This window comes from Phyllobates terribilis, unplaced genomic scaffold (genome assembly GCF_046119375.1).
Source record: "Phyllobates terribilis strain yellow unplaced genomic scaffold, ASM4611937v1 Scaffold_8__6_contigs__length_399053987, whole genome shotgun sequence".
NCBI classification, from domain to species: domain Eukaryota; kingdom Metazoa; phylum Chordata; class Amphibia; order Anura; family Dendrobatidae; genus Phyllobates; species Phyllobates terribilis.
Genome location: NW_027362768.1, coordinates 106,557,221 through 106,585,077, shown reverse-complemented (window position 1 = coordinate 106,585,077; position 27,857 = coordinate 106,557,221). Strand labels below are relative to the sequence as shown.

Here is a 27,857-nt window from a genome sequence, read left to right as displayed (position 1 = left end):
TTTTTCACAAATAAATGCAAGTGATATCGAAGAAATTTTACCACTATTATGAATTACAATATGTCACGAAAAAACATTCTCAGAATCAGGGGGATCCGTTGAAGCGTTCCAGAGTAATTACGTCATAAAGTGACAGTGGTCAGAATTATAAAAATTGGCCTGGTCATTAACGTGCAAACCACCTTGGGTTGTAAAGGGGTTAATTATTCAGTATCTAGACGACTTCCTGGTATTGGCAGACTCTCCACAGCAGCTAAAAACCAACCAACATCAACCATCCTGACCCTAAAAAATTTAGGATGGATTATAAACTGGGAAAAATCACCAGTTCTTGTACCAGAAAGAAGAAAGTTTTTTTGGGGAATCCTTCTAGACTCAGAACAACAAAAGTCTTTTCTTCCAGAAAAGAAACAAACAGAACTCCGGGTCAAGATCAAGAAATTCATGAGGAACACAAAAGTTACCATTTGGGAATGTATGAAAATCCTGGGTCTCATGACAGCTTCCATACCGGGAGTCAGGTGGAGCCAATTCCATTCGAGACAATTGCAGCAACAAATTCTATCAACCTGGAATCGGAAAATGGTCGATCTGACAAAAGCGTTTCCTTATCGAAGGTAACCAAAAGATCATTGACTTGGTGGATGTCCAAGGCCAACCATACAGGAAGGAGTCATGTGGAAATTAACCCCATTTGTGACTCTCACTACCGATGCGAACAGCAGAGGCTGGGGGGCTCACGTAAACGGTCAATACCTACAAGGTACTTGGCGGAAGCAAGATCGTCCCAGATCATCAAATCTAAGAGATCTTCAGGCCGTCTGGGAGGTGTTGAAAAGGTGTCAAATACATCTAAAATGTCAACATGTCAGAGTATTAACGGACAACATGACATCAGTGGCTTCCCTCAAACATCAGGGAGGTCCTCGTCCCCACCTTCTACAATCCTTGGCGGGCAAAATCTTCCAGTGGGTAGAAAGATCGGTCCTTTCAATATCTGCAGTACATCTAAAAGGTTCTCAAAATATAGTAGCAGACTTCCTCAGTCGAGAAACTGTTCTACAGTTGGAATGGGAGTTAAACTGGGAGGTGTTTCGTCAGGTAACAAATCGATGGGGCATTCCCCAATGGGATCTTTTCGCCACTCGGAAAAACGCAAAGGCAGAAAAATTCTTCTCCCTCAATCCACAAGACAGACCAGAAGGGATAGATGCTTTATCTCAAAGATGGAACATGAATCTAGCATATGCATTCCCTCCTATACCCTTGATACCGTGGGTGCTAAAGAAGATTCAGAAAGACCGAGCCAGGGTAATAATAATCCTACCTTTCTGGCCCAAGAGAAGTTTGTTCCCCTTACTGAAAAATCTACATTAGCAAGATGGGTCAGATCAGTAATTAGTCTAGCCTATTTAGCTGAGGGGAAGTCCCCTCCAGAAAATATTAGAGCCCATTCTACCAGGGCTATGTTCGCATCATGGGCAGAAAGAGCAGGGGCATCTGTGGACCAAATCTGCAGAGCGGAAACTTGGACAAATCTGAACACCTTCTGTAAACATTATAAATTGGACATTCTATCAGGCCAAAAGATGGCCTTCGGAAGGAAGGTCCTCCAGGCAATGGTCCCCCCCTAAAATGTATACTCTGGTATTCTCCTGATGGTGCTGTCAGAAGGGACGTCCTGGAAAGTAGGCTTTAGACCTACCACTAATAGGGTTTCCAGGAGTCCCTCATGACCGCACCCATTATATTCCCTCCCTAAATATTCCTAAACGGCTATGAGAAATTAACATAGATTGTTGAAAGGCAAGTAAAAAAATAGAATTGCATCCATCCTGATGTGGTACTTGAAAAATCACTGAAGTGGGGGTGGAGGGAGGGGCCTTTTAACCTCTTGTGTGTTTCCTGTCCCTATCAAGGATATGAAGGACGACCTCCTGATGGTGCTGTCATGAAGGACTCCTGGAAACTCTATTACCGGTAGGTCTAATGCCTACTTTTTAGTGTGTGACAGCTGTCAATCATAAAAACCCAATATAAATCTAGTATCGCTGTAATTGCACTGACCCGAAGAATAAAGTTGTCTAATCACTTATACCGTAAAAAATAAACTCTAGGGTTAGGGTTGTCCTAGGGTTAGGGTTAGGGTTGGGCTAGGGATTTTTTCAGAAGTAAAGAAAAAAAAATTAAGACAATATGGCGACTAGTGTTGAGCGCAAGTGCTCGCTACTTGAGTTTGCATCGGGTGCTCGGGTATGCACCGAGTATAGCGGGTGCTTGAGAGACATGCTCGAGTCACTGCCCCATATGTTTTGCAGCTGTTATACAGCCAAAAAGACCTTGCGGGGATTGCCTGCCATGCACAAGCGATCCTCGCATGTTTTTTTGGTGTCTAATATCGTTGAAACATGTGGGCGGGGACTCGAGCATGTCACTCGAGCAGCCGCAATACATGGTGCTTACCTGAGTACCCGGTACAAACTCAAGTAGCGAGCACTTGCGCTCAAGACTAATGACAACTTATTCAATATAATGACCTAATGTTATCAAATTCTGTGTCGTACCTCTGGGTTCAAAATGTACACTATACCCCTTGATAAAATCCTTGAGGGGTGTAGTTTCCAAAATGGGGTCACATGTCCACTGTTTAGGCACATCAGGGGTTCCCCAAACGCAGCATGGCATCTGCTAATTATTCAAGCAAATTTTACATGAAAAAAGTCAAATGGCGATCTTTCCCTTCCGAATCCTGCCGTGCCCCCAAACAGTAGTTTTCCCCCACATATGGGGTATCAGCGTGCTCAGGAGGAATTGCACAACACATTTTGGGGTTAATTTTTTAATGATACCCTTGCAAAAATAAAAAAATTGGGTCTAAAGTAACATTTTTGTGAAAAAAAATTAATGTTCATTTTTTTTCTTCCACACTCCAAAAATTCCTGTGAAGCACCTGAAGGGGTTAATAAACTTCTTGAATGTGGTTTTGAGCACCTTGAGGGGTGCAGTTTTTAGAATGGTGTCACTTTTGGGTATTTTCTGTCATAAAGGCCCCTCAGTCACTTCAAATGTGATGTGGTCCCTTTAAAAAATGGTTTTGTAAATTTTGTTGTAAAAATGAGAAATCGCTGGTCAACCTTTAATCCTTATAGCTCCCTAACAAAAAAAAAAATTTTTGGTTCCAAAATTGTGCTGTTGTAAAGTAGACATGTGGGAAATGTTATTTATTAACTATTTTGTGTAACATATTTCTCTGATTTAAGGGCATGGAAATTCAAAGTTTGAAAATTGCAAAATTTTCCACATTTTCACCAAATTTCCATTTTTTTTTTCACAAGCGCAAGTGATAGTGAAGAAATGTTACCACTATCATGAAGTACAATATGTCACGAAAAAACATTCTCAGAATCAGTGGGATCCGTTGAAGCATTCCAGAGTTATTACCTCATAAAGTGACAGTGGTCAGAATTGTAAAAATTGGCCTGGTCATTAACGTGCAAACCACCCTCGGAGGTAAAGGGGTTAATATCAATATCTGATATCACTGTGACGCTGAGTCATAGGCAAGTCACTCACAGGCAAGTCGTGAGACAGGGTAGTCAGGAGGTCAGATACCAGGAGGGCTCATGGTACAGAGGGGTAAGTCAAAGGCATGGTCACCAAACAGTCCAAGGTCAAATGCCAGGAGGGTACGTCAAAACCAGGGGGTACAACAAATGGATAGTCAGAGGTCAAATCCGGGGTCAGATGCCAGAAGGTTACGTCAAAACCAGTAGGGGGAATCCACAAGAATAGTCACGACAAATTCTAGGTTCGTCAACTGGGTCAGAGGAAAGAGACACAGAGCTAAGCAAACACACCCAGCTAAGCAAAGATGCAACTGACACAGACTACTAGCAGGTAGCAAGCTAAATACCTTGCTGATGATTAAGGATGGGAGACACCTGGGGGGAAACGTCCACAAACTTTCTTCAATGGAAGTCTTCAATCAGAGGCTGGACAGCTATCTGTCTGAGATGGTTTGGTGAATCCTGCATTGAGCAGGGGGTTGGACACTGACTCTGGAGGTCCCTTCCAACTCTAACATTCTAGGATTCTAAGATAGGACTGCAGGGCTGTCAATCAAAATGTTGACAGCTCAGCACACTCCAGATTCCATAGGGCAGCTGAGCTGTCACTCACAGCTTCCCTATAATAATAATAATAATAGTTTTTATTTTTATAGCGCCAACATATTCCGCAGCACTTTACAAATTTTAGGGGGGACATATACAGACAATACAGAATAAGCATATCTGATATTGAAAGGAGTGAGGGCCCTGCTCGCAAGCTTACAGTCTATGAGGAAATGGGGGAGACACAAAAGGTAAAAAGTACATATATTGTATATTGCAGCCTTGATATACTAAATAGGATAAATAATAATACATGGACTGGTCGCCAGCCAGTATGTGTACAGTCCTGACAGAGGCTATTAAGTGCATGGTTGGTATGAACCTGAAGTTGAAGAAGATTTTAATATGGGGGAAAACTGGGACGGACAGAGTGTGTTTAGGCGATACGCCAGTCTAAAGAAATGTGTTTTTAGGGTTCGCTTGAAACTGTGGGTATTGGAAATTAATTGAACCGTCCTGGGTAGTGCATTCCAAACAATTGGCGCAGCACGCGAGAAATCTTGGAGACGGGAGTGGGAAGTTCGGATTATGGAGGATTTTAGTTTTAAGTCATTTGCAGAACGGAGGGCACGTGTAGGGTGGTAGACTGAGACAAGAGAGGAGATGTAGGGGGGTACTGAAGCATGGAGCGCTTTGTGGGTAAGCGTGATAAGTTTAAATTGAACTCTATATTGGATGGGCAACCAATGCAATGACTGACACAGGGAAGAGGCATCGGTGTAGCGGTTGGCGAGGAATATGATCCCTAGGCCACAGTCAGTTATGAAACCGTGACACTCACAAGTGCTCTTCTGGATGATTGGGCAATAATTTCCGAAAACATCTCCTGATGAGTGCCAACACCCCGAAACATTGAGATTCTGGTTTAGCTTTTGTCCTAAGTCATATTGCAAGGCTCATTAAAGAGTCGATATTAACTTTTAGAATCGCTGCTTCCAATAGGTGGCGCTAGAGTTCTAGTCTTCTCCCTCTCTGAAGAGGCAATTTTCACAAACACCTTCAAAATCTTGTAGAAAACCTTCTCAGAAGAGTGGGGGTTACTTTAGCAGCAAAGGAAGCACCAACACTGTATTAATTCCTATGTATTTTGAATGGGGCATAATAAAAGTTCCAGTAATATTTGATGTTGGAACCCTCAGATGTGACCCAATTTGAGAAAATACACCTTTCAAGGAATTTATATAGGGCTATAGTGATCATTTTGACCCCACAAGTGTTTCACAGATTTATTGGACCCACAAGAAAGTTTATATTCAATGCAATGCAATTTGTAAATAGAAACATTTTATATGGTTCTGTAATAGGACAGTGAAGTGTTACAAAATATAAGCAGGTTTTCCATTTTGTCTTTTTTCTGCTCCTGCTTGTAGAAATTTTCTACTCCAAATCGATTTGCCTATGGCAATTTTACTTTGCATGGAACATCTGTTTTAAAATAAACAGGCTTTTACATTTAAGGTGACACTGCTAATAGAAATATTTTTTCAGGCAATTGCTCCTTTGCTTTTCTGGCCTCTTCTGATTTGCACACCAAAAACACATTAAATATACAACAACACATTAAAAATACAGTACACCGACTCTTTACAGCTCCAAGACAGTTTAATTTTTGATTTCCCCCAAGTCCAACACCTGATCTACCATATGCTTTGAATCTTTGCAGCTTCAAAAGATTACATGCTGGTCCCCAAGCATGAATAGTTAGGAGATGAGTGACAGATCATTTACACCAGAAGGTCTAAGTTTAGATTCTTTTACTTAGAGTCCAACAAATAATGTGCAATAAATGTATAAAGCAGTGACATGACTGCAGTTGTATGATGTCTGCCATTAGTAGTTGTGGCCGTAGTCCTCTTATTGCTTGTATTTTTGTTATTTTTACATTAAATTACATATTTTTGCAATGGAATACAAACCCTGCCATAGTATACTTTGTGGATTAATTTTACTTGGTGGAAAAGCTTGACTTCTGCATATATGTATGTATGCAACATTTTTATATGGCTACTAAAATTGCATATTGAACGCTGTGACTACAGTAATGTTACTGTGAGGCAGGTGGGTACCTTGTAAAGTAGAACTTTGTTCTTCAACTGGTATTGTGCTGACTAAAGTGAAATGAGAAGTCTAATGCTTTGGCTAAGTGCCCACGATGCAGAAATGCTGCAGATTTTTTCCGCATCTCCCTGGCAGGAAAAACGCATGCGGTTTTTACATGCGTTTTTCCTGCCAGGTAGAAGCGTTTGTAAAGCGTTTTTGCATGCACTTCTGCATGCGAGTTATCAAGCGCTTTTCCAAGCGATTTTAGCATCACTTGGGAAAAGTGCTTGACAACTTGGTCACACTATATAAATCCATGCAACCGGCATGAATTTATATAGTGTGACCAAGTAATAGTTAAAAAAAAAGAATAAAAATGGTAAAAAATAAAGATTATAGTTACCTTCCGATGGCCCCCGGTGTTTTCTCTGCTGCGTCCGGTCTGTTGTACGGCTCGCGGTGGTCTAAAAGGACCTTTCATGACGTCATTTAGTCATGTGACAGGTCACGCGACTGCTAACGTCGGCGGTCGTGTGACCTATCACATGACTAAATGACGTCATGAAAGGTCCTTTTAAACCATCGCGAGCTGTACAACAGACCGGACGCAGCGGAGAAAACACCGGGGGCCATCAGAAGGTAAGTATAATCTTTATTTTTTATTTTAAATTCTTTTTTTAACAGGTTCTATGGTACCCGAGTCTGGAGGAGAGTCTCCTCTTCTCTAGACCCGGGTACCATCCGCATATTGAATCGCTTAATATCTGCATGTGCTCATTAAGATATTATGCGATTCAATGCAAGTCAATGGCGGCAATTACTCTGCGTGTCCGCAAAATTAATGGATATGCTGCGTATTTTTCCGCAATGATAATCTGCAGCGGAAATTTCCGCAGCATGTGCATAGCACATGCGGATTATCATTGGGGACCATGGGGCACGTATTACCAAGCATTTTTTAAGTGTTTTCGCTGCGGAAATTCCGCAGCAAAAACGCTTGAGAAATGCATAGTGGGCACGCAGCCTTTCTCCTTCATGTATGGTTCTCGCTCAAGAAGGTTTGATATTAACTGGTCGGATATTCAATTCATGGTTCCCATTGATCACTGATTGTCAGTGACAAATGGTGAGGCACAGATCGATAGGCAGACGTTCGTCCAGAGCAGGTAGTTAGAAGAACACAAATCCAAAAGGTGAAGCATAGGCAAAGGCAAAACTCAATGGAGGTAGGCAAAGTTAAAAGTCCAGGGAGGTGGGATAAGCCACCATAGCTTCATTGTCTTGTGGAAAGATTTGGTATAGAATTTGAGAGTATATTTTCCAAGGGAGGAAGATCCTTGTTTTCATTGGAACATTGATTTTAGGCTCACCTGGTGAGGTGGATTCACAGAGCCGCAGGTCAGGGACACACGGACCCATAGAGTTGGCACAGCAGGTTGGAATGCATGTGGAATAGTAAGCACCCGGATAACAGACTATGCTGGATGGCAAAGGTCACACTGGAAACCTTAGAACCAGGAGGGCAGATGAAGAGGAAAATAGCAGGTCTGCAGCAGCACTTAGATGCAGGTAGCAGAATCCACAGCTGATTGTAACGTAGTATAAACAATCTTTAATTACAGTCCATGATGCTTACAGCAAACGAGGTAACAGAAGTAGCAGATGGAAGTTTTAAAATCCACAGCAGATTGCAATGTAATGTGAACAGACTCTAATAACAGTTCATGATGCTTAAAATAAACAACGGGAGAAACATCAGATGTAAATAAAACAAATCACATTGAACCTGTATGGTGATAATCTCCAAACAAATGAAAACTTTATACATTACAGTCTCAATACTCAGACCTGGGTGTATATATGAGTGGGCTTTAAAAGGCCTTTGGAGATGTTATCACTGAGAATTACCGTAAAACCCAATGTGGAGCACAACAAAGGATGGCTGCAATAGGGGAAGACGGGTGCATAACAATTGCAATGCTATATGGGTTCCCAAGTAACTTAAACACCATATTGAAAGTTGCCAGAAAAAGTGGTAGTGAGGAAAAGTAAGAGTCATTGCATTGCCAGAAAGCTGATGTACAGGCCTGAGCTTCAAGCAGAGAAATAATGTAGGCAGACTTAGACTGGTCAAAGGGAAATTTTGTAACAGATTTAATAACTGAAACACTGGTTAGAGGACTGGTTAAAAGTTTTGGGGTCTGTATTATGTCACAAAACAGCTAAAAGGTATCAAACGGTTCCCATTGCAGGAGTGCGAGTTTTTCTGGCGGAAGATCAAGTACAATCTGAGGGAAATTTAGATGTGAGGAAATTCCCTGAAGCAACTTGATAATTAGATGGCTGCCAGTTCCCTTCTTGCAGAGCAGTGTCTGTTAGTTTCATAACCTGACTATACTGATAGGCAGACATACCTTGAAAAGTGGAACCATGCAGTTTGTCTAAGGCTTACTGAAGTGTGCTGCAGAGTCTATCGGGCCCTATTCTTTATCTCGGAGCCCCACAATCTGGCATGGAATTACCTGGTCAGATACCAGACATTGTTCTGTTGAATAATCTCTTATTGATAACAAGAAACACAAGAGTAGTTACAACCGAGGTGTTCATTGAGAGACAACAAAACAGTACTGGAAGAATTACTACAAGTGTGGAAGGATTGCTACCATTGTAGTATGTCTAGTCCAAGTTTAAATGCTTTTTGTACATAAATACTTACGTAAGATCTTATTCAAATTGTAGCAAAGCCAGGTAGGACTGGGTTAAATCCTAGCACTGCAGGTCTTGATTAGATGCACCTGACTAGCTTTGACTAAGAACCAGGGCCTGTGTTCACTATGTGTCAGTATGCTGCTGGTGACAGACCAGGCAAATTGTGAGCTGTACCTGAGAAAGAGAGACGTGCAATGGTGTCTCTCTGAATGTAGATTGCATGGGTCAGTTAGGAAAGCTGAGCAGTCTGTGTGTGCAGAGAACCATGTGGAAGCTGTAGCCTGTTCAGTGTGAACTGTGCCTGGAGTTGAATACTTCTATTTGGTGCTGGAGGCTGCTGAAGCTCGGGTTGAAGAGGATCCTGAGACTGGTAAGATCGTGCCTCTTCTGTGTATGAAGTTTGCTCTGGTAGAAATGACTGTAATCTGTTCGGGTGAGCCCGCACTGACATATGTGCCTTGCTAAATAACTTGTTTATTTGCTGTGATACCTTAGTGCCCAGAAGAGGCTGTTTTTGGTTTTGAATTATTTGGTATTTTATGAAAGCAATAAAACTGCACCGGTTTGTACCAAACTGCATTGCTTGTGTGAACGTTACCTAATGCCTAAATTAGAGAGTAAATCCCAGCAATACGCTAGTTTTTCATGTAAGTGTCCTATCTGTGTTTTTCACGGATGGAACATACTTCCGTTATAATCTATGGACTTGTTCACATGTCTGTGTGTTTTTGCTGACCATCCAGTCCTCGAGGCCCACCGACAGGTCATGTTTTCAGGATTTCCTTACTATTACACAGGTGGTGGAATTATTGCATGTGCAGGTGATGTAATTATCACCTGGGCAATACTAGGGAAATCCTGAAAACATGGCCTGTTGATGGGCCTTGAGAACTGGAGTTGGGGAACACTGGTTTAGACAATCAAATATAGTAGAAATAAAGGAGTTTGGTGCACCGTTATGCCTTCTCATTGGCATATCCACTTCTGACTGATAGGGTTCGCTTCGCAGAGCGAGCACTGACTGTTTGCTGCCAGCATGTGCGAGCGTTCTTCTCCCGATCTACTTTCGTCTGACGCTACTCGCTACACTAAAAGAAAGATGTGACAGCATTGAGAACTAATAGAGGCCCTCATAATTTATCTAAGAAAGAAATGATGGCCCTTTGCACTTTGGAAAAAGACTCCCACATAATTAAACCAACTGATAAGGAGGGCAATATGAACAGTTAGCAATATAGAGAAATGTGCCTCTCTATATTAAAATTGTCTCTTCAGAGAGGAAGAGGACTAGAACTCTAGTGCCACCTATAGGAAGTAGCAATCCTAAAAGTCAATATCGACTCTCTAACGAGCCTTGTCACATGACATAGGATAAAAGCCAAAACCAGAATCTCAATTTACAGACACTGTGTTTCGGGGTACTGCCCCTCGTCAGTGCAAAGTGTGAGATCTTTTTTGGCTGGGTGAGAGGCGTCTGACCGGTATCCAAGGGGTAACTTTCTCCTTGCAGAGAGTGACATGTTAAGCATGTCATGGTGAGGAGACTTTTAAGCCACAATGCTCCTCTGGGAAATATGCAAATTGTCTCTTCAGAGAGGAAGAGGACTAGAACTCTAGTGCCACCTATAGGAAGTAGCAATCCTAAAAGTCAATATCGACTCTCTAACTAGCCTTTTAGGATTGCTACTTCCTATAGGTGGCACTAGAGTTCTAGTCATGTTCTTGGAGCCATGACATTTTTTTTTTTAGATATAGCTGTATGAGATCTTATGTGTGTTCTGTCACTTTCTACCTTACCACCATGTGCAGTGTGGGGTCTGTCTCTCACTACCTTCCATCCATGTGGCAGTGTGGGGTTTGTCACTCACTTCTTTCCCTCCATGTGCAGAGCAGGGTCTGTCACTTAGTACCTGCCCTCCATGTGTAGTGGAGGATCTGTCACTTTCTGTCTTGCCTCCATGTGCACTGTGGGGTCTGTCACTCACTACCTTCCCTCCATGTGCAGTACAGGGTCTGTCACTCACTTCCTTCCTGCTCTCCATATTTAGTGTGGGCCTCTCACTTTCTACCTGCCCTCTGGGACAGTCACAAATTTTAACGGAGATAAGCCACACCCCTAAAAAACCCCATGCCTCCGTGTTATGCCCTCAACATAATGCCAAAGAATCATAAATATAACAGAATTTAAAGAATACATAGATTAGATAGTGTAAAATTGTTAGGATGATACACATTCATTGTGAAGTTTTATATAGACATTGTCACTGCAGCTTTGGAGGTGACTGGTGTATAAAACATGCTGTAACAGCAGAATAGTGAGTGCAGCTCTGAATGTGACTGGAGTACAAGACATGATGTAACAGTATAGTTGCTGCAGCTCTGGAGGTGACTGGAGTAGCAGTCTTGATGTAAAAGCCAGATAGTTGATGGAGCTCTGGAGGTAACTGGAGTATAACACCAAATATAACAGAATAGTGACTGCAGTTTTTAATGTGGCTGGAGTATAAGACATTATTGGTAATGTGGAGTTGATTAGTGAGGTTCAAGAAAATGCAGAATTGCTAAATGGGTTTTTCAGCTGTGTGTATATTACAGAAGAAAGTGCAGTGGATGTAGTCGATCCCAGCGATATTAAAACATCATCTAATATACTCAGCTGTCTAAATTTAAAAAGGTATATCCCATGCACCATTATGTGTCCCATGCAGACTTGGTACAACTCGGTTGTAAAAAATGTGAATAATTCAAGGCATCGGGTAGTAGTCTTCAAAAAAGTTCTATTGGCACCAGTATACACATAAAACAACGGACATGCGATTTTTCAGTCACACAGGGCCTTTTTCAAGCCAAAAACACCTAACGTACACTTTGTTTTTGGCTTGAAAAAGGCCCTGTGTGGCTTAAACATCGCATATCTGTTGTTTTACAGTTGTGCTCAAAAGTTTACATACCCCGGCAGAATTTTTCCTTTCTTGGCCTTGTTTCAGAGAATATGAATGATAACAAAAAAACTTTTCTCCACTCATGGTTATTGGTTGGGTGAAGCCATTTATTGTCAAACTACTGTGTTTTCTCTTTTTAAATCTTAATGACAACCAAAAACATCCAAATAACCCTGATGAAAAGTTCACATACCCTGGTGATTTTAGCCTGATAACATGTACAGAATTTGACACAAATGGGTTTGAATGGCTACTAAAGGTAACATCCTCACCTGTGACCTGTTTGCTTGTAATCAGTGTGTGTGCATAAAAGCTGAGTGAGTTTCTGGGATCTAGACACACTCTTACATCCGGCCACTGATGTTTCTGGATTGTGAGTCATGGGGAAAGCAAAAGAATTGTCAACGGATCTATAGGAAAAGGTAGTTGAACTGTATAAACACAGGAAAGGGATGCAAAAAAATATCCAAGGAATTGTTAATGCCAGTCAGAAGCGTTCAAACTGTGATTAACAAATGGAAAATCAGGGGCTCTGTAAAAACCAAACCACGGTCAAGTAGACCAATAGAGGTTTCGGCCACAACTGCCAGGAAAATTGTTTGGGATGCAAATTAAAACCCACAAATAGAATCATCTGAAATTCGGGACTCACTGAAAACTAGCAGTGTGGCTGTTTCAAGATGCCCAATAAGGAGGCACTTGAAGAAAAATGGACTGCATGGTCGAGTCGCCAGAAGAAAGCCATTACTGTGCAAATGCCACAAAGTATCTTGCCTACAATACGCTAAACAGCACAGAGACAAGCCTCAAAACTTCTGGAACAAGGTAATTTGGAGTGATGAGACCAAAATTGAACTTTTTTGGCCACAACCATAAACGATAAATTTGGAGAGAGGTCAACAAGGCCTATAATAAAAGGAACAGAGGTGGATCGCTGATGTTTTGGGGACGTGTGAGCTACAAAGGCACAGGAAACTTGGTAAAAGTTGAAGGAAAGATGAATGCAGCACATTATCAGCAAATACTGGAGGCAAATTTGCACTCATCGGCCCAGAATCTGCACATGGGACGTACTTGGACGTTCCAACATGACAACAATCCAAAACACAAGGCCAAGTCGACCTGTCATTGGCTACAGCAGAACAAAGTGAAGGTTCTGGAGTGGCCATCTCAGTCTCCTGACCTCAATATCATTGAACCACTCTGGGGAGATCTCAAGCGCGCAGTTCATGCTAGACAGCCCAGGAATTTACAGGAACTGGAGGATTTTTGCCAAGAAGAATGGGCAGCTTTACCATCTGAGAAATTAAACAACCTCATCCCCCAACTACCACAAAAGACTTCAAGCTGTCATTGATGTTAGAGGGGGCAATACACAGTATTAAGAACTGGGCTATGTGAACTTTTGATCAGGGTCATTTGGATGTTTTTGGTTGTCATTAAGATTTCTTGGCCTTGTTTCTCTGAAACAAGGCCAAGAAAGGAAAAATTTTGCCGGGTTATGTAAACTTTTGAGCACAACTGTATGTGTACACTGGTGCCAATAAAACTTGTGTGAACATAGCCTGAGGTAAAAAAAAAAGTTCTGTATTTTTTGGGGGGGGGGTTCTTTTTGTATTTTTAAGTGAGAATTGTATTTACTACATGTGCGTTTAATGGCTATAACATTTAGTTAGGGTAATCTGATACTTTTTGTGTCACAATTCATTACTTTGCTTTTAGATTTATTTTTCTCAAATTTTGATTGATTTGTTAGAATTTGGTGACACTGGAAAATTACAGTTCAACATTCAGAAATGAGATATATAGTTTTGTAATTTTAATAACATACCACTAGATGGCGCTATGAGCTAATTTATGAAAAACAATGTGGGCACTGGCCAGCAAATACCTGCACTAAAAAGAGCAAGGACCATTACTGCAGCAACAAACCTTTTGCTTTTGTTGTGAACTTTATTTGTTAATTTGTTGTATACAACTGGTTAATAAATAATGTATTTGGGGAGCAAATGTAATGCCTCTTTAGAGGGGCTTAGTGTTTAACAATATTTCTTTGCTGAGCTGGAGTCATGGGTTCAAATCCCACCAAGGACAACATCTGCAAGGAGTTTGTATGTTCTCCCCGTGTTTGCGTGGGTTTTCTCCCACACTCCAAAGACATACTGATAGGGAATTTAGAGTGTGAGCCCCAGTGGGGACAGCGATGATGATGTCTGTAAAGAGCTGTGGAATTAATGGCACTACATAAGCAAGCATAATAAATAAAGGGCAAACTTTAGGCAGCAGTGCAGCCTGCCAAATATTAATAGTGTATAATGTACGCACTGATTGGAATTTGGCTCTGCTAGACAATACGAGCGGTTGTCACGTTACCGCTTCTTTGTGATTTGCATACTTGCGGTCTGTGGCTGTCACTGGCAGAATACCAGAGGGGAGATATGTTTCGCTCAGGCTGTTCGCTTTAGTGATGTGAAACGTAGAAGTCTTCTCCTGCATAATAGGTGCAGAGATGGTTAATCAGCCATTTCATAAGGTCATGTTTGACTGAGAACAACCAAAGAGCGGGCAGGAGGTTGTTCTCCATATCTCCACCTCAGGGTGTGGTCTGGGCTATAAGTAGCCAGCCTTTTGACTCAGGTGTGGGTCAGTATCTGGAGAAGCTTGATCCAGAGAGGAGCTTGCATTTGTTGTGCTGAACTGTGTATTTTTCCTAAACCCTGAGTGGCCGGTACAAGGACTAAGCTGGACATTTTCTTATTTTTGTTTTCCCATTATGCCAGATGGGCTGTGTTTATTTTTATGAACTCTACCTTGGTTTATGCCGTTTAATAAACCAGCAGAAAATTTAAAGAGACAGTGTTCCGTGTCTACCACCTCCATGTGCAGCTGAGTGAGCATATCTACCACAGGACATATGTCAACTAGAGTCTCATCATTGTTCTACTGTGAGAACCGGATGATAAGATACTCAGCACGTGACTGCAAGAATACAAATTGCACACTTGCTGTCACGTGATACGTGTTGACCGCTTGAAACTGTTTGCAGAGCCGAATCCTAACAGCGTGTATACTTCACACTGTGAGTATTTGGCATGTTCCACTGCTTTCCCAAACTTTGCCCTGCGGTGGAAAACCCCTTTAAATGATTTAGTCATATATATTTTATTTTAACTTTTGTAAATGTATTTGAGAAACTATTTGTTTTTTCAGAAAGACTTAGGCACTACAGCACATGTTAAATATGTGTGCAGGTTCACAAACCCCAATTATTTACTATACTCAGGTTACTTTCTGTGTATTTTTAATTTTTGATTTTTTTTTGGCACCGCTCAGGTATGTGTCTGCTTTGAGGAATTTGTTGGCTATGAATCCTAGAGCACTTTGCTAAGAAGCAATAATCCCGTGAAATGACTTGAATCTGTGGAGAATCTATTTAGTGAAAATCATTGAGCTTTTTGTCTATTAAGGCCGATTTCACACATCCTTGTTTAATGACTTGTACTCAGACCGGGATGCATGGACCGGCTATGGGCATATTTGAGACTGCCGAGTTTGGGTCAAAAGACACATCAATAGGCGACCGTGGATCACAATCTGAGTACAGACCATGAAACCAGAAATATATGAGACTGGCGTTACTAATTTTTACTTTTGATATTTTTGTTGCACAATGGAAATGATGTTTCTAAGATGCAAATCCTACACATTTTTTCATTGTAACTTCTATTCAAGGGGGGAGGGGGGAGGGGGGCTTTTTTTTTCCCAGATGACTTGCATTTTTTAGTGCCACCATTCTCAGGTACATATAACCAATTGGTCAATTTTTATTAAAGGGAGCCTATAAAAGGCTTTTTTGCTCTCCAAACCACCGCCAACAGCTGCACTTTACTAAGGTTCCAACAATGAAGCAGGATTTTGTCAAAAAAGAACTTTAATCAGTCCTTTTACATTCTATATTCTAATTACCATTTTGCAGAGACTGAGATATAGACGTTAGGAAACTAAGTCCAACTGGCCTCACCTTAATCCCAACCTGGTTTGTTTGATGCCCGATAGGATAGGGTACATCATCCCAAGACCAGCCGAAATCCCTGTCCTCAGGAATGTCAAACAAGCTGGGCTGGGCAGGATAATGACACAAACAGCTTGACTGTTCTCCTAAGTGTTTCTACCTTCTTAATGGCCAAAAGGTAATAGGCATAGAGTGCAGGGATTAATCCCTTTATCCCCCAAGCCTGTTTTCACCTTCATGACCAGGTCAAATTTTACAATTCTGACCAATGTCACTTTATGTGGTAATAACTCTGGTATGCTTCAACAGATCCCACTGATTTTGTGAGAGTTTTTTGAGACATATTGTACTTCATGATAGTGGTAAAATTTGTTCGATATGACTTGCATTTAAAAAAAAAAAAAAAAAAAAATCGGACATTTGGCAAAAATTTTGAAAATTTCGAAATTTTAAAACTTTTAATTTGTATGCTCTTAAATCAGAGAGATATGTCACACAACATAGTTTATAAATAACATTTCCCACATGTCTACTTTACATTAGCACAATTTTTGAAACATAATTTTTTTTTGTTGTTAGGAACTTAGAAGGATTAAAAGTTGACCAGCGATTTCTCATTTTTCCAACAAAATTTACAAAACCATATTTTTTAGGGACCGCATCCCATTTGAAGTGACTTTGAGGGGCCTATATGACAGAAAATTCCCAAAAGTGACACCATTTTAAAAACCGCACCCCTCAAAGTACTCAAAACCACATTCAAGACGTTTATTAACCCTTCAGGTGCTTCACAAGAATTAATGGAACGTGGAAGGAAAAAAATGAACATTTAACTTTTTTTCACAAAAATTTTACTTTAGACCCAAATGTTTTTATTTTCACAAGGGTAACAGGAAAAAATGGACCACAAAATTTGTTCTGCAATTTTTCCTGAGTACACCGATACCTCATATTTGGGAGAAACTACAGTTTGGGCGCTCGGAAGGAAAGGAGCACTGTTTGAATTTTTGAACGCAAAATTGGCTGGAATGGAGAGCTGACGCCATGTCGCATTTGGAGAGCCCCTGATGTGCCTAAACAGTTAAAATTCCTCACAATTGACCCCAATTTGGAAACTAGACCCCTCAAGAAATGTATGTAGATGTGTGAGGAGCACTTTGAACCCCCAGGTGCTTCACAGAATTTTATGTTGATCTGTGAAAAAAAAAAATACTGTTTTATCCCCACATTTTTTCATTTTTACAAGGATAGCAGGAGAAAATGGACCCCAATATTTGTTGTGCAATATCTCCTGAGTACACTGATACCCCATATGTGGTCGAAAACTACTTTTAAGGCACAGTTCAAAGCTCAGAATGGAAAAAGCGCGATATTGCAGTTCAGATGTTGCTGGAATGGTTTGAGCGTGCAATGTCACATTGGCAAAGTCCCTGAGGTGACAGAACAGAAACCAACCCATAAGTGAGCTCATTTTACAATCTATACCCCCCAATGAATTTATCTAGGGGTGCAGTGATCATATTGACACCACATGAGCCTAACAGAATTTTATACCATTGCGTGGTGAAGAGAAAATAATTATATTTTTACAACTAAAATGTTGTTTCAGCCCCAAGTTTTTAAGGGCTAATAGGAAAGATGGACCTCAGTTTGTTGTAAAAAAAAAATTCTTCTGAGTACACAAATACCCTACATGTAGTCTGGAAATACTTTTCAGGCACAGTGCAAAGTCCAGAAGGGAAGGAGCGCCATCATTTAGTGGCAGATTTTACTGTCATGGTTTGTGGGTGCCATGACTCACTGGGAGAGCCCCTGAGGTGACAGAACATCAGAACCCCCCATAAGTATCCCCATTTTACAAACTACACCTCTCAATTCATCTTGGGGTGCAGTGATCATATTGACACCACAGGTGTGTCACAGAATTTTATTCCATTGAGCAGTGAAGAAAAAGTAATTGCATTTTTACCACAAAAATTTCGTTTAGCCCCAGATTTTACATTTTCAAACTGGGAAATGGGTAAAAATTACACCAAAATGTATCCCACAATTTCTGCTGAAGGTAGAAATACCCCATATGTGGCTTTACAGTACTGCTTTGCCATACGGCGAGACTCGGGAGGGACGGAGCGCTATTTGCCTCCTGGAGCGCAGATTTTCCTAGAATAGTTTGCAGAGTCCATATACAGAGCCCTTACTGCTATGGGAGCAGAATTCCCTTTCAAGTATCCCCATATTGGAATTGTTACCCCTTTGGGAATTTATCTACAGGTTTATTGACGATTTTGCCTCCACGGGTATTTTTCAGAAACAAGCATCAGTGGATGTTGCTGAGTGAAAATTGCAAACTGCCGTTGTAGTGCCCAGTACATTATACCCAACTTGTGCTTCTGGAGACATGCACCCGTAAATTAGGCAGGCTCTCATCGCTACAGAAATGCCAAACATGTGGACACTAAATGTGGTTTAGGCACACTGTGGGGCTCAGAAGGGAGAGGGGCATTTGGACTTAGGAGCACAGAATTTGCTGAATTTCTTTTGGGGGGCGAGGAGCCATTTTGCTTTTCCAGAGCCTTTGTGCTACCAGTAACATGGAAGCCCCCTTTATTTTTCTTGACCGATGACGGACCTGAGTGGGGACTTTTTTTGTGGATTGAGTTGAAGCTTTTGTTGGGAACATTTTACATAACATTTTGGATCACATTTATCCTGCGCTCTACGCTGAGCATTTTCATGTAGGTTTCCATCTAAATTTTCTTAGTGACGTGATTCAGATGAAACCCCCAAGGGATCCATTCACTATAATGAGGCAGCTAAGTTACTCTGGAATCTATCTGGCCTCTGTTCTGTGGTGTCCTTCTTTTCAAAAGTGCAAAAAACTCGCGGACCACAATTTCTATGCACGCCTAAAAAGATGGACACCGCGAGATCATAGGCCAGACGGCGTCCACAGTGCCTCCATCTGCCTCATTATGAAAAAATAACAGTAGGTCAATAATTGGTTTTATTTATATTTTACGCCTTTCCTCATGCGGTATAAGTGATTAGACGACTTTATTCTTCGGGTTGGTGCGATTACAGCGATACCAGATTTATATCGGGGTTTTTTGTTTGGCTGCTGTCACATACTAAAAAGACGCTTTTTATTGCGCATAGCCATATTTTGAGAGATATAATTTTTCCATATTTTGGTCGACAGTGTCATGTGAGGGCTTGTTTTTTGTGGGATGAATTTACGTTTTTATTGGTAGTATTTTTGGGCACATGACATTTTTTGATTGCTTTGTATTACAATTTTTGGGAGGCAGAACGAACAAAAACCAGCAATTCAGGAATTATTTTTGTATGCCGTTCCACATGTGGTAAAATTGATAAGGCAGCTTTATTTTTCGGGTCAGTACGATCACAGCGATGCCACATTTATATCTTTTTTTTATGTTTTTGCACTTTTACACAATAAAAGCTATTTTATAGAAAAAAGAATTCTTTGCATCGCTATGTTCTGAGAACTATAACTATATATTTTTATTTTTCCATTGATGGAGCTGTATGGAGGCCTATTTTTTGCAAGACAAGATGACGTTTTTAACGGTACCATTTTTATTTACATTTGTCTTTTATATCGCGTTTTATCCCACTTTTTGTTCACCGGTATGATGAAAAAGCATCATTTTTTGCCCCAATTTATTTATTTATTTTTTTATAACTGTGTTCACTGGAGGGGTTAACTAGTGTGACAGTTTTATGCGGCAGCTCGTTTCCAGACACGGTGATACCAAATATATGTACTTTCTTGTTTCTTTTTTTATACATGAAAATACAAATTTATGATAATATATATATATATATAGTACAGACCAAAAGTTTGGACACACCTTCTCATTTAAGGATTTTTCTGTATTTTCATGAGTATGAAAATTGTACATTCACACTGAAGGCATCAAAACTATGAATTAACACATGTGGAATTATATACTTAACAAAAAAGTGTGAAACAACTGAAAATATGTCTTATATTCTAGGTTCTTAAAAGTAGCCACCTTTTGCTTTGATGACTGCTTTGCACACTCTTGGCATTCTCTTGATGAGCTTCAAGAGGTAGTCACTGGAAATGGTCTTCACTTCACAGGTGTGCCCTGTCAGGTTTAATAAGTGGGATTTCTTGCCTTATAAATGGGGTTGGGATCATCAGTTGTGTTGTGCAGAAGTCAGGTGGATACACAGCTGATAGTCCTACTGAATAGACTGTTATTTGGCGGGAGTTTTGAAATGTTTGTATTTCAGAGTTATTAGTTTTATGTTAAGTAAATGTTTTTTTTTTGCACCTGATTATGTGTAGTCTCTTTTATTACATCCCTATGAAGGTCACTGATCACTTTTAGAGCACTGAAATTGCAAACATTAGATATTATAGGTATTTTTCTAGCCTGCGCCTGACAGTCACATTGTATGTGAACTCGTTAGAACCGATATTGTATGTGACGGAGGGTTAAAATGGGACAGCCACAACCCCACTTACCCCTGAGAAGAGGTATACCTAAGAGTCAGTTCCTCTGACTGAGGAAGAACTGCTGCAGAATCAGAAACGTTAAGACTCAACTTGCAGACCTACACAAAAGGTTTCAAGAGAGGGGCGATCCACATCAGGTCCTTAAAGGGGTTGTCCACTACTTTTTACATTGATACCCTATCAATAGGATAGGGCATCTATGTATGATCGGCCGGGGTCTCGCACGCGGCACCCCCGCTGATCAGCTGTTATCGGTGCCGGCCAGAAGTGCTCACCTGCAGGGCTCTGTCGTCAAGTGGTAGCTGATGGTCGGGGGTGCCTCGTGCGGGACCCCGGCCAGTCATCCTATGGATAGGGCATCAATGTAAAAGTAGTGGACAACTTCTTTAATTCATCATTCTCGTATGCTATATGGAAAGAGATAGGCGTTCTCTCCTTGGTACCTAGATGGGAAAACAGGATTGTGGGATCACGAGCATAATAGGCACATTCGACAATCAGTCTGATCATGTGTTACGTACCCTGAAAATACATTGGGGTATTTTACTGGCAGACCTAGACTTGCAGGATATTCTGCCACCAACTCCTAACATCACCTTTAGACGGGGACGGTACATTGGGGACCGACTAGTTCATAGCCATTATCAAAATCCACCAAAACCTGGCTAGATAGGAAGATATGTGGTTATTTCAGATGTGGTAATTGCTGTGCGTGTGATTGGATGGATTCCTGCTAGGTGTTCAATAGCGCCTCCCCTGGGAGAGTCTTCTTAATCAGAGTCTTCAGAATTGCAAAACATCTGGAGTGGTCTAGAAGGCCACATGCACCTATTCCTTAGACTTCTGGAAGCAGCCAAGTAAGTCGTCCTACCACAACTGGTGTGAGTGCTGGCAAGATTCCAGGAACACATTTACCTGCCATAGAGAATGGTGGATGTCCTGGGTGAAGGCAGTCAGCCAGCCAGAGATGTCCGGCAACATAGAGAACCTAATTAAGAATTTAGTCCAGAGCCAAGGGCAGCAATACCAGCAGCACCTGCAGCAATTACAGCAGCAGCAGATCCTGCAGCAATAGCAAGCTCAACAGGAAATGACCAAACTGTTGCTGCAACAGATCCAGTTGTAGCAGAAAGTGCAGCAGCAGATGCAGCTTCCAGGGCAGAGCAACCGTCACACTCCCAGGGCCGACTCGCGCATCAGGGCGGCGATAAGATGGGCCATGCAGAAAATGACCCCCGGTGATGATGTAGAAGCCTTTCTGGCAGTCTTTGAGAGGGTGGCTGATTGGGAGAGACTTCCAGCAGAATAGTGGGCAGAGGTTCTGGCTCCATATTTGTCGGGTGAACCCTAAAAGGCATATTATGACTTAGCACTGCAGGATGCCAAAGAATATGCCAAACTAAAGACAGAAATCTTGGCACGCCTGGGAGTGAATATGGCGTTGAGAGCCCAACGAGTCCACCACTGGGCGTACGCTGCCGACAATCCCCCTCGTTCGCAGATGTTTGACCTGCTGCATCTCGTTCAGAAGTGGTTGCAGCCAAAGTCCTCCACTCCTGCCCAGATGGTCGAGCAGGTGGTGATTGATAGGTTCATACACTCTCTTCCCAAGTCTGTACTGACTTGGGTTACCCAAGGTGATCCCCAGAATGCAGGCTACCTCGTCGGCCTAGTAGAGAGGTACCAGGTCGTTGAGCAATCCCTCGGGAAACCGGGTATAGTCACTTCCCCATACTGGGATACCCAAAAAGGGGTGGGTTCAAAACGGAAGGGGTTCAGAGCCACAACTGGGGGGCATCCCACTTCCACTGAAGGTGCCGAAAAGACTGCTGTGAGGGATGTGGTATGTTGGCTCTGTCTCAACCCTGGACACGTAGCCGCCCAGTGTCATGAAGTCCACTGAGCCATTGGACTTCAACCTAGGCTGACGGTGATCATATGCTTATCCAGCCTGCAGTGTGGACTGTCAGCCCGGTGAGGGGCCGCAGGCGTGTGCTGTGCCCATTAATGGAGTAAAAGTGCATGGACTGTTAGACTCTGGGAGTCTGGTGACCCTAATCAGAGCCACCCTTCCCCACCAGTTGGTACCTATTAAAACCGTGGTTGTTCAGTGCATCCATGCGGACGCTAAGGACTACCCCGTGGCCACAGTGATGGTGGGAACATACTGTGGTGCCCAGTCCCACGAGGTCGGGTGGTCAAGGACCTGATACATCTTGTCATACTGGGCCGCAATTTTTCGTTGTTTTGGGACTTGTGGGGGAAGGGAACCGGGCTAAGTAGCATGGACAAAAACCCGATTCCTAGGGAAGAACCCCCGTTAAGTGGATGAGTTCCCACTGTGTGTCCTTGCCGGCAATGAGGGTGAGACAGTGACCGAGGAGGCCAACCTTCTAGAGTTAGATGTGCCCGGAGAGAACTTTGGGACTGCACAAGTTCGGGACCTGACCTTAAAGGGGGCGTTTGATCAGGTTACTGTATGTAATGGAGTTGCTCAAGAGCGGGCGGCCGACACAAGATTCCCCTACTTTGAAGTTTAGGGGGAGTTGGTATATCGGGTGACTAAACTAAGAGGCGGTGAGATAGTGGAACAGCTGTTAGTTCTGGGGCCATACCGATGGAGGGTATTAGATATGGCCCATTTACATATTTACATGTTCTGGGGGGACACCTGGGGGTCGAGAAAATTCAGAGTATATTGAGGAGGTTTTATTGACCAGGATGTTAGCGGGAGATCCTAAACTATTGCAGGTCCTGCCCCACCTGCCTGATAACTGCTCCCACTTCCGTAGTCCTCTAATCCCCCTACCAGTGATAGAAATCCCCTTTGAGAGGCTTGCCATGGACCTATTGGGGCCCTTAGTTAAATCTGCACGGGGCCACCAATAAATTTTGGTGGTCATGGACTATCCGACCCAGTACTTAGGAACTCGTCGAGTAGTAGCATAGCCCGGGAACTTGTCCATATATTTGCCAGGACCGGTCTGCCGAAGGAGATACTAACCGATCAAGGAACCCCATTCATGAGCAAGGTAATGAAGGAGCTGTGTAAGAATCTCCAGATTGCCCAGCTGCAAACCTCTGTTTACCATCCGCAGACAGACGGCCTAGTGCAGCTCTTTAATAAAACCTTAAACGCTATGCTGAAGAAGGTCGTTGAAAAGGATGGGCGAGACTGGGACTACCTGCTTCCATTTCTGCTTTTTTTCCATCAAAGAAGTCCCTCAGGCCTCCACTGGCTTCTCTCCATTCGAGCTTCTGTATGGCTGGCATCCAAGAGGTCTCCTAGACAACGTCAAGGAAACCTGGGAGGCCGAGGTCACGCCCCACCGGAGCATCATTGAACATGTTGCCCAGTTAAAGGAGAGAATGGTGAAAGTGATGCTCATCGTGAAGGAACATCTCCTTCAGGTGCAGGAAGCCCAGGCGAGGGTGTATAACCGGTCAGCAAGGCTGAGACAGTACCAGCCTGGGGATCACGTTCTGGTTCTCATTCCCACCGTTGAAAGTAAGTTCCTGGCCAAGTGGCAAGGCCCGTATGAGGTGGTGGAGAAACTCGGTGAAGTGAACTACAGAGTCCAACAGCCTGGCCGAAGAAAACCGCATCAGGTGTACCATGTAAACCTGCTTAAACCGTGGCAAGATCAGGAACCCATGGGAGCTCCTTGCCTGGGAGCCACTCCCGAAGGCCAGGTGGAAGATGTCACAATAGCGGAGACTCTATCACCGGTCCACAAGCAACCGTGTCGAGAACTGTTACAGCGGAATCGTGACCTGTTCTCAGAGTTGCCGGGGCATACACAGGTGGTCGAGCATGACATGCTAACAGAGCCGCATATAAGGGTGAACCTGAAACCCTACAAGATTCCTGAAGCACGCAGAGAGGTGATCTCAACCAAGGTGAAAAGGATGTTAGACCTTGGTGTGATAGAGGAGTCAAAGAGTGGATGGTCGAGTCCCATGGTCCTCGTGCCAAAACCCAATGGGGAGTGGAGGTTTTGTAACGACTACCGCCGGTTGAATGAGGTGTCCAAGTGTGACACATACCCGATGCCCCACGTCGACGAACTCCTCGAGAGGCTTGGACCGGTGAGGTATATCACCACCTTTGACCTGACTAAGGGCTACTGGCAGATCCCCATGTCCCAGACAGCCATGGAGAAGACAGCTTTCTCGACACTTAATGGGTGTTTTCAATACGCTCGGATGCCGTTCGGACTGCAGGGGGCCCCAGCCACCTTCCAGAGGGCTATGGATCGGATCCTAGCCCCACATAAGAAGTATGCCGCAGCCTACCTTGACGACATTATGGTCTTCAGCCTAGACTGGGCTAGTCATCTACCTACAGGCAATTCTGGATGCCCTGAGGAAGGCAGGATTTACTATAAATCCGAAAAAGTGTGCACTTGGAAAGGAGGAGGCCAAGTACTTGGGCTATGTCATCGGGAGAGGCGAAATAAAGCCACAAGTCTATAAAGTGGAGGCAATCCAGAACTGGCCGCAACCGCTCTCCAAGAAGCAAGTGAGAACGTTCCTGTGAATTGTGGGATATTACCGGCGGTTTATCCAAAAAATGTTGCCATGATGGCCGTGCCACTTACAGATACGCTAAAAGGCACCAGAAATGGACGGAGGAAACAGACGGCGTTCCAGCAGTTGAAGCTAGCACCGTGTAAACAGCCGGTCATGCTCGCACCAGACTTTGAGAAATTTCAACAAATTCTTGATGCAAACATAACACCTTCTGTAAAAAAGCTGAAGTTGAAAAGACGATGGCTTCTTCAAATGGATAATGATCCTAAACAGACATCAGAATTCACAATAGACGACCTCAAAAGGTGCAAGCTGAAGTTTTTACAATGGCCCTCACAGTCCCCTGATCTGAACATCATTGAAAATCTGTGGATAGACCTCATATAGCAGTGCATGCAAGACGACTGGAAGAATTTTCCAAGAAAGAATGGATGAAAATCTCTCAAGCAAGAAATGAAAGACTCTTGTCTGGCTAGAAAAATCGCTTACAAGCTGTGATACTTTCAAAAGAGAGTGCTACTTGCTATTAACCATGCAGGGTGCCCAAACTTTTACTTCTGACAATTTTCCTTTTTGTAATTTTTAAAATGTAAAAAATGACAATATATTTATATATTTTTGCCTAAAATACAAAGGAAATGTGTCATCTTTAACTTTAGGCCTTTTAGAGATCATTTCATCTTCAACTTGCTTAACTGGTCACAATAACAGTCATTTTTTACCAGGGGTGCCCAAACTTTTACATGCCACTGTATATTCTGCCCATGAACCTATAGGTTCGGGTCGGGAGACTGGTGGTTAGTCTGTGCGTTGCTGAACCTGTTATGTCCGATAACACCACTAAACTGTAGATATAGGGGTAATCTGTAGGGTAGGTTAATAATGTTATGAAGGTCCTGGCTGCTGTACTGAAAGAGCGGCACCAGGGAAAAAATGAATTTTATTTCTCCCAGGAGCTGCAAAACTTTCAATCATAGTGGTGTGACTTTGCTGCTTCAGTCATCGCTCATTATACTGTGAGCTTAGACTGTATACATGCCCTGGCACTTTGACTGACAGCGGGCTCTGCAACACATCAGTGCCTCTCAGTAACCCTTTCTTGCTCCATGATGTTATAGTATACAGAGTGAAGGGACTACTCACCTAAAGGCACTTTTAGATGCTTCAAATAGGATTTATTTTCAGTATTTCATAGCCATTGGTTACACCACGATAAATATAGTATTGTGTAATGTTTCGGATGAAGACCCTTCATCAGACCTATAGTCTGTGTTCACTGCATATAGGTCAAGGGGATCCAGGGTGTGGGTGAGATTCCCCCAAACGGGGACAAACAGGATCCAGCTATATCAAGTAATCATATATGTCCCAAAAACAAATTAGAACTGCTAGTCACTTTACCTATAGATTCACAACCTATATCTGTCACAGCAAATAAAGGCGCTGTCAGATATAAAAAGTTTCAAGCTATATAATTGAAATATTATTTTATTAATACATAAAAACAAGATACCAAATACACTCACACCCTCCCCATGACATACTAGAACACACCATCAATCAAATAAGCTGACCATAAACGGTATATTACCATCCTAGAGACCATCAGAGGAAATAACAGATGCTGGATCCTCCCCACACCCGATGCCGTTTTACCTACTCTTCTTCCAGCGGCATCAGCTTATTTGATTGATTGCTACCTAAGGCTGGCTATGCGGAATCCAGGCATAACCAGCATATAAGTAAGAAGGTATTCTCATTTATTACTTAGATTGCACTTGCATTCTGATTATAATCAGATAATTAGAATAATAGCCATATAATTGTGACATTAATAGTCCATATGTTTATATGCCCTTTCCTTCTGATTATAAAAACTTTTTTTTTGCATTTGCACTTCGTTCATTCTGCTTTGGATGCATCTGCATATATAAAAACCGTATCTTACTATTTGGATCTGTAATATACCTCTTGTGTCCCCCCTTTTTTGGAGGCCTATTGCCCTGTCTTCTGAGTGAGGCTTTATACAGCAACGTCAATGGTGACTGAGTTGGGGCACAACATATTAACAAAGGCAATGCTAATGTCCCATTGTCAATTTAATCATTCACTTATTTTTTGGGAGGATTGGCACAACATGGAGTTCTGTGGAATCAATAGCAGGTGGATGTGCAGTACCCTGCTGCGGCCACTATCAGAAGACAGAGCAACTCTGCAATTGAGCATTTGTGGACTGCGGCCGCCGCCAACTCCGAAAGCAGCTCATCGGCGGGTGTGCCGGCTATTGGATAGGACATCAGTGATAAAGTAGTGGACAACTTATTTAAGGCTGCAAATAGTTACTGTTTTTTTTCATTAAAAAATGACTGTTTTACAAAACATTTCATTTTGTTCTTGCATAAGAATGGACTTCACTTTATACTTTCACATTTTTTCACTTCTTTTATTACCACGCTGCATTGAGGCATACCGAATAATGTTCATGCCCATGGCAGACTGAAAACACACTTCAGATCTGAATAAGATGCTTAGGTGAAGAGCTGCCAGTTATCACTGTTAATTATGAATTGCCACTTTGTTAATGGTTTAAAGCCTCAATGCTCATTTTGCATACTGACACGATAAGGTTGCTGTTGTTGTATGCACATACTACAAAATAACCAGACTTTTATTGTAGCGCTATAAAAAAAATATTGGACGTAATGTTAATAGTTAAGATTGCTGACAATCCCGAAGTTACAGTATTTTAATATTGCATGTAATTCTGAATTGACGCAGTCTTACAGTCAAAGATGTTTATGAGCTATCCATAGGATTTGGTGTGACTGTCTGATTTGTTGGAGGCTTCACTGATGGGACCCCCAGCCATCACTAGAACAAGGGTCCCCATCCACCATTCTCTCTCAATCCTGACGGCAATGAATGGTTAAATGGTTGAG

At 42.3% G+C, this 27,857-nt stretch overlaps 1 protein-coding gene across 1 annotated transcript in view; it reads left to right on the top strand.

Annotated features, from left to right (window-relative positions):
• The first annotated feature begins 299 nt into the window (after positions 1-299).
• HFM1 (helicase for meiosis 1) overlaps positions 300-27,857 on the top strand; it is a 161,775-nt gene continuing 134,217 nt past the window's right edge. Inside the window, exon 1 of the mRNA XM_073645240.1 lies at positions 300-968. Within this exon, the coding sequence (XP_073501341.1) occupies positions 300-968 (669 nt within the window). The remainder of the gene's footprint in view (positions 969-27,857) is intronic.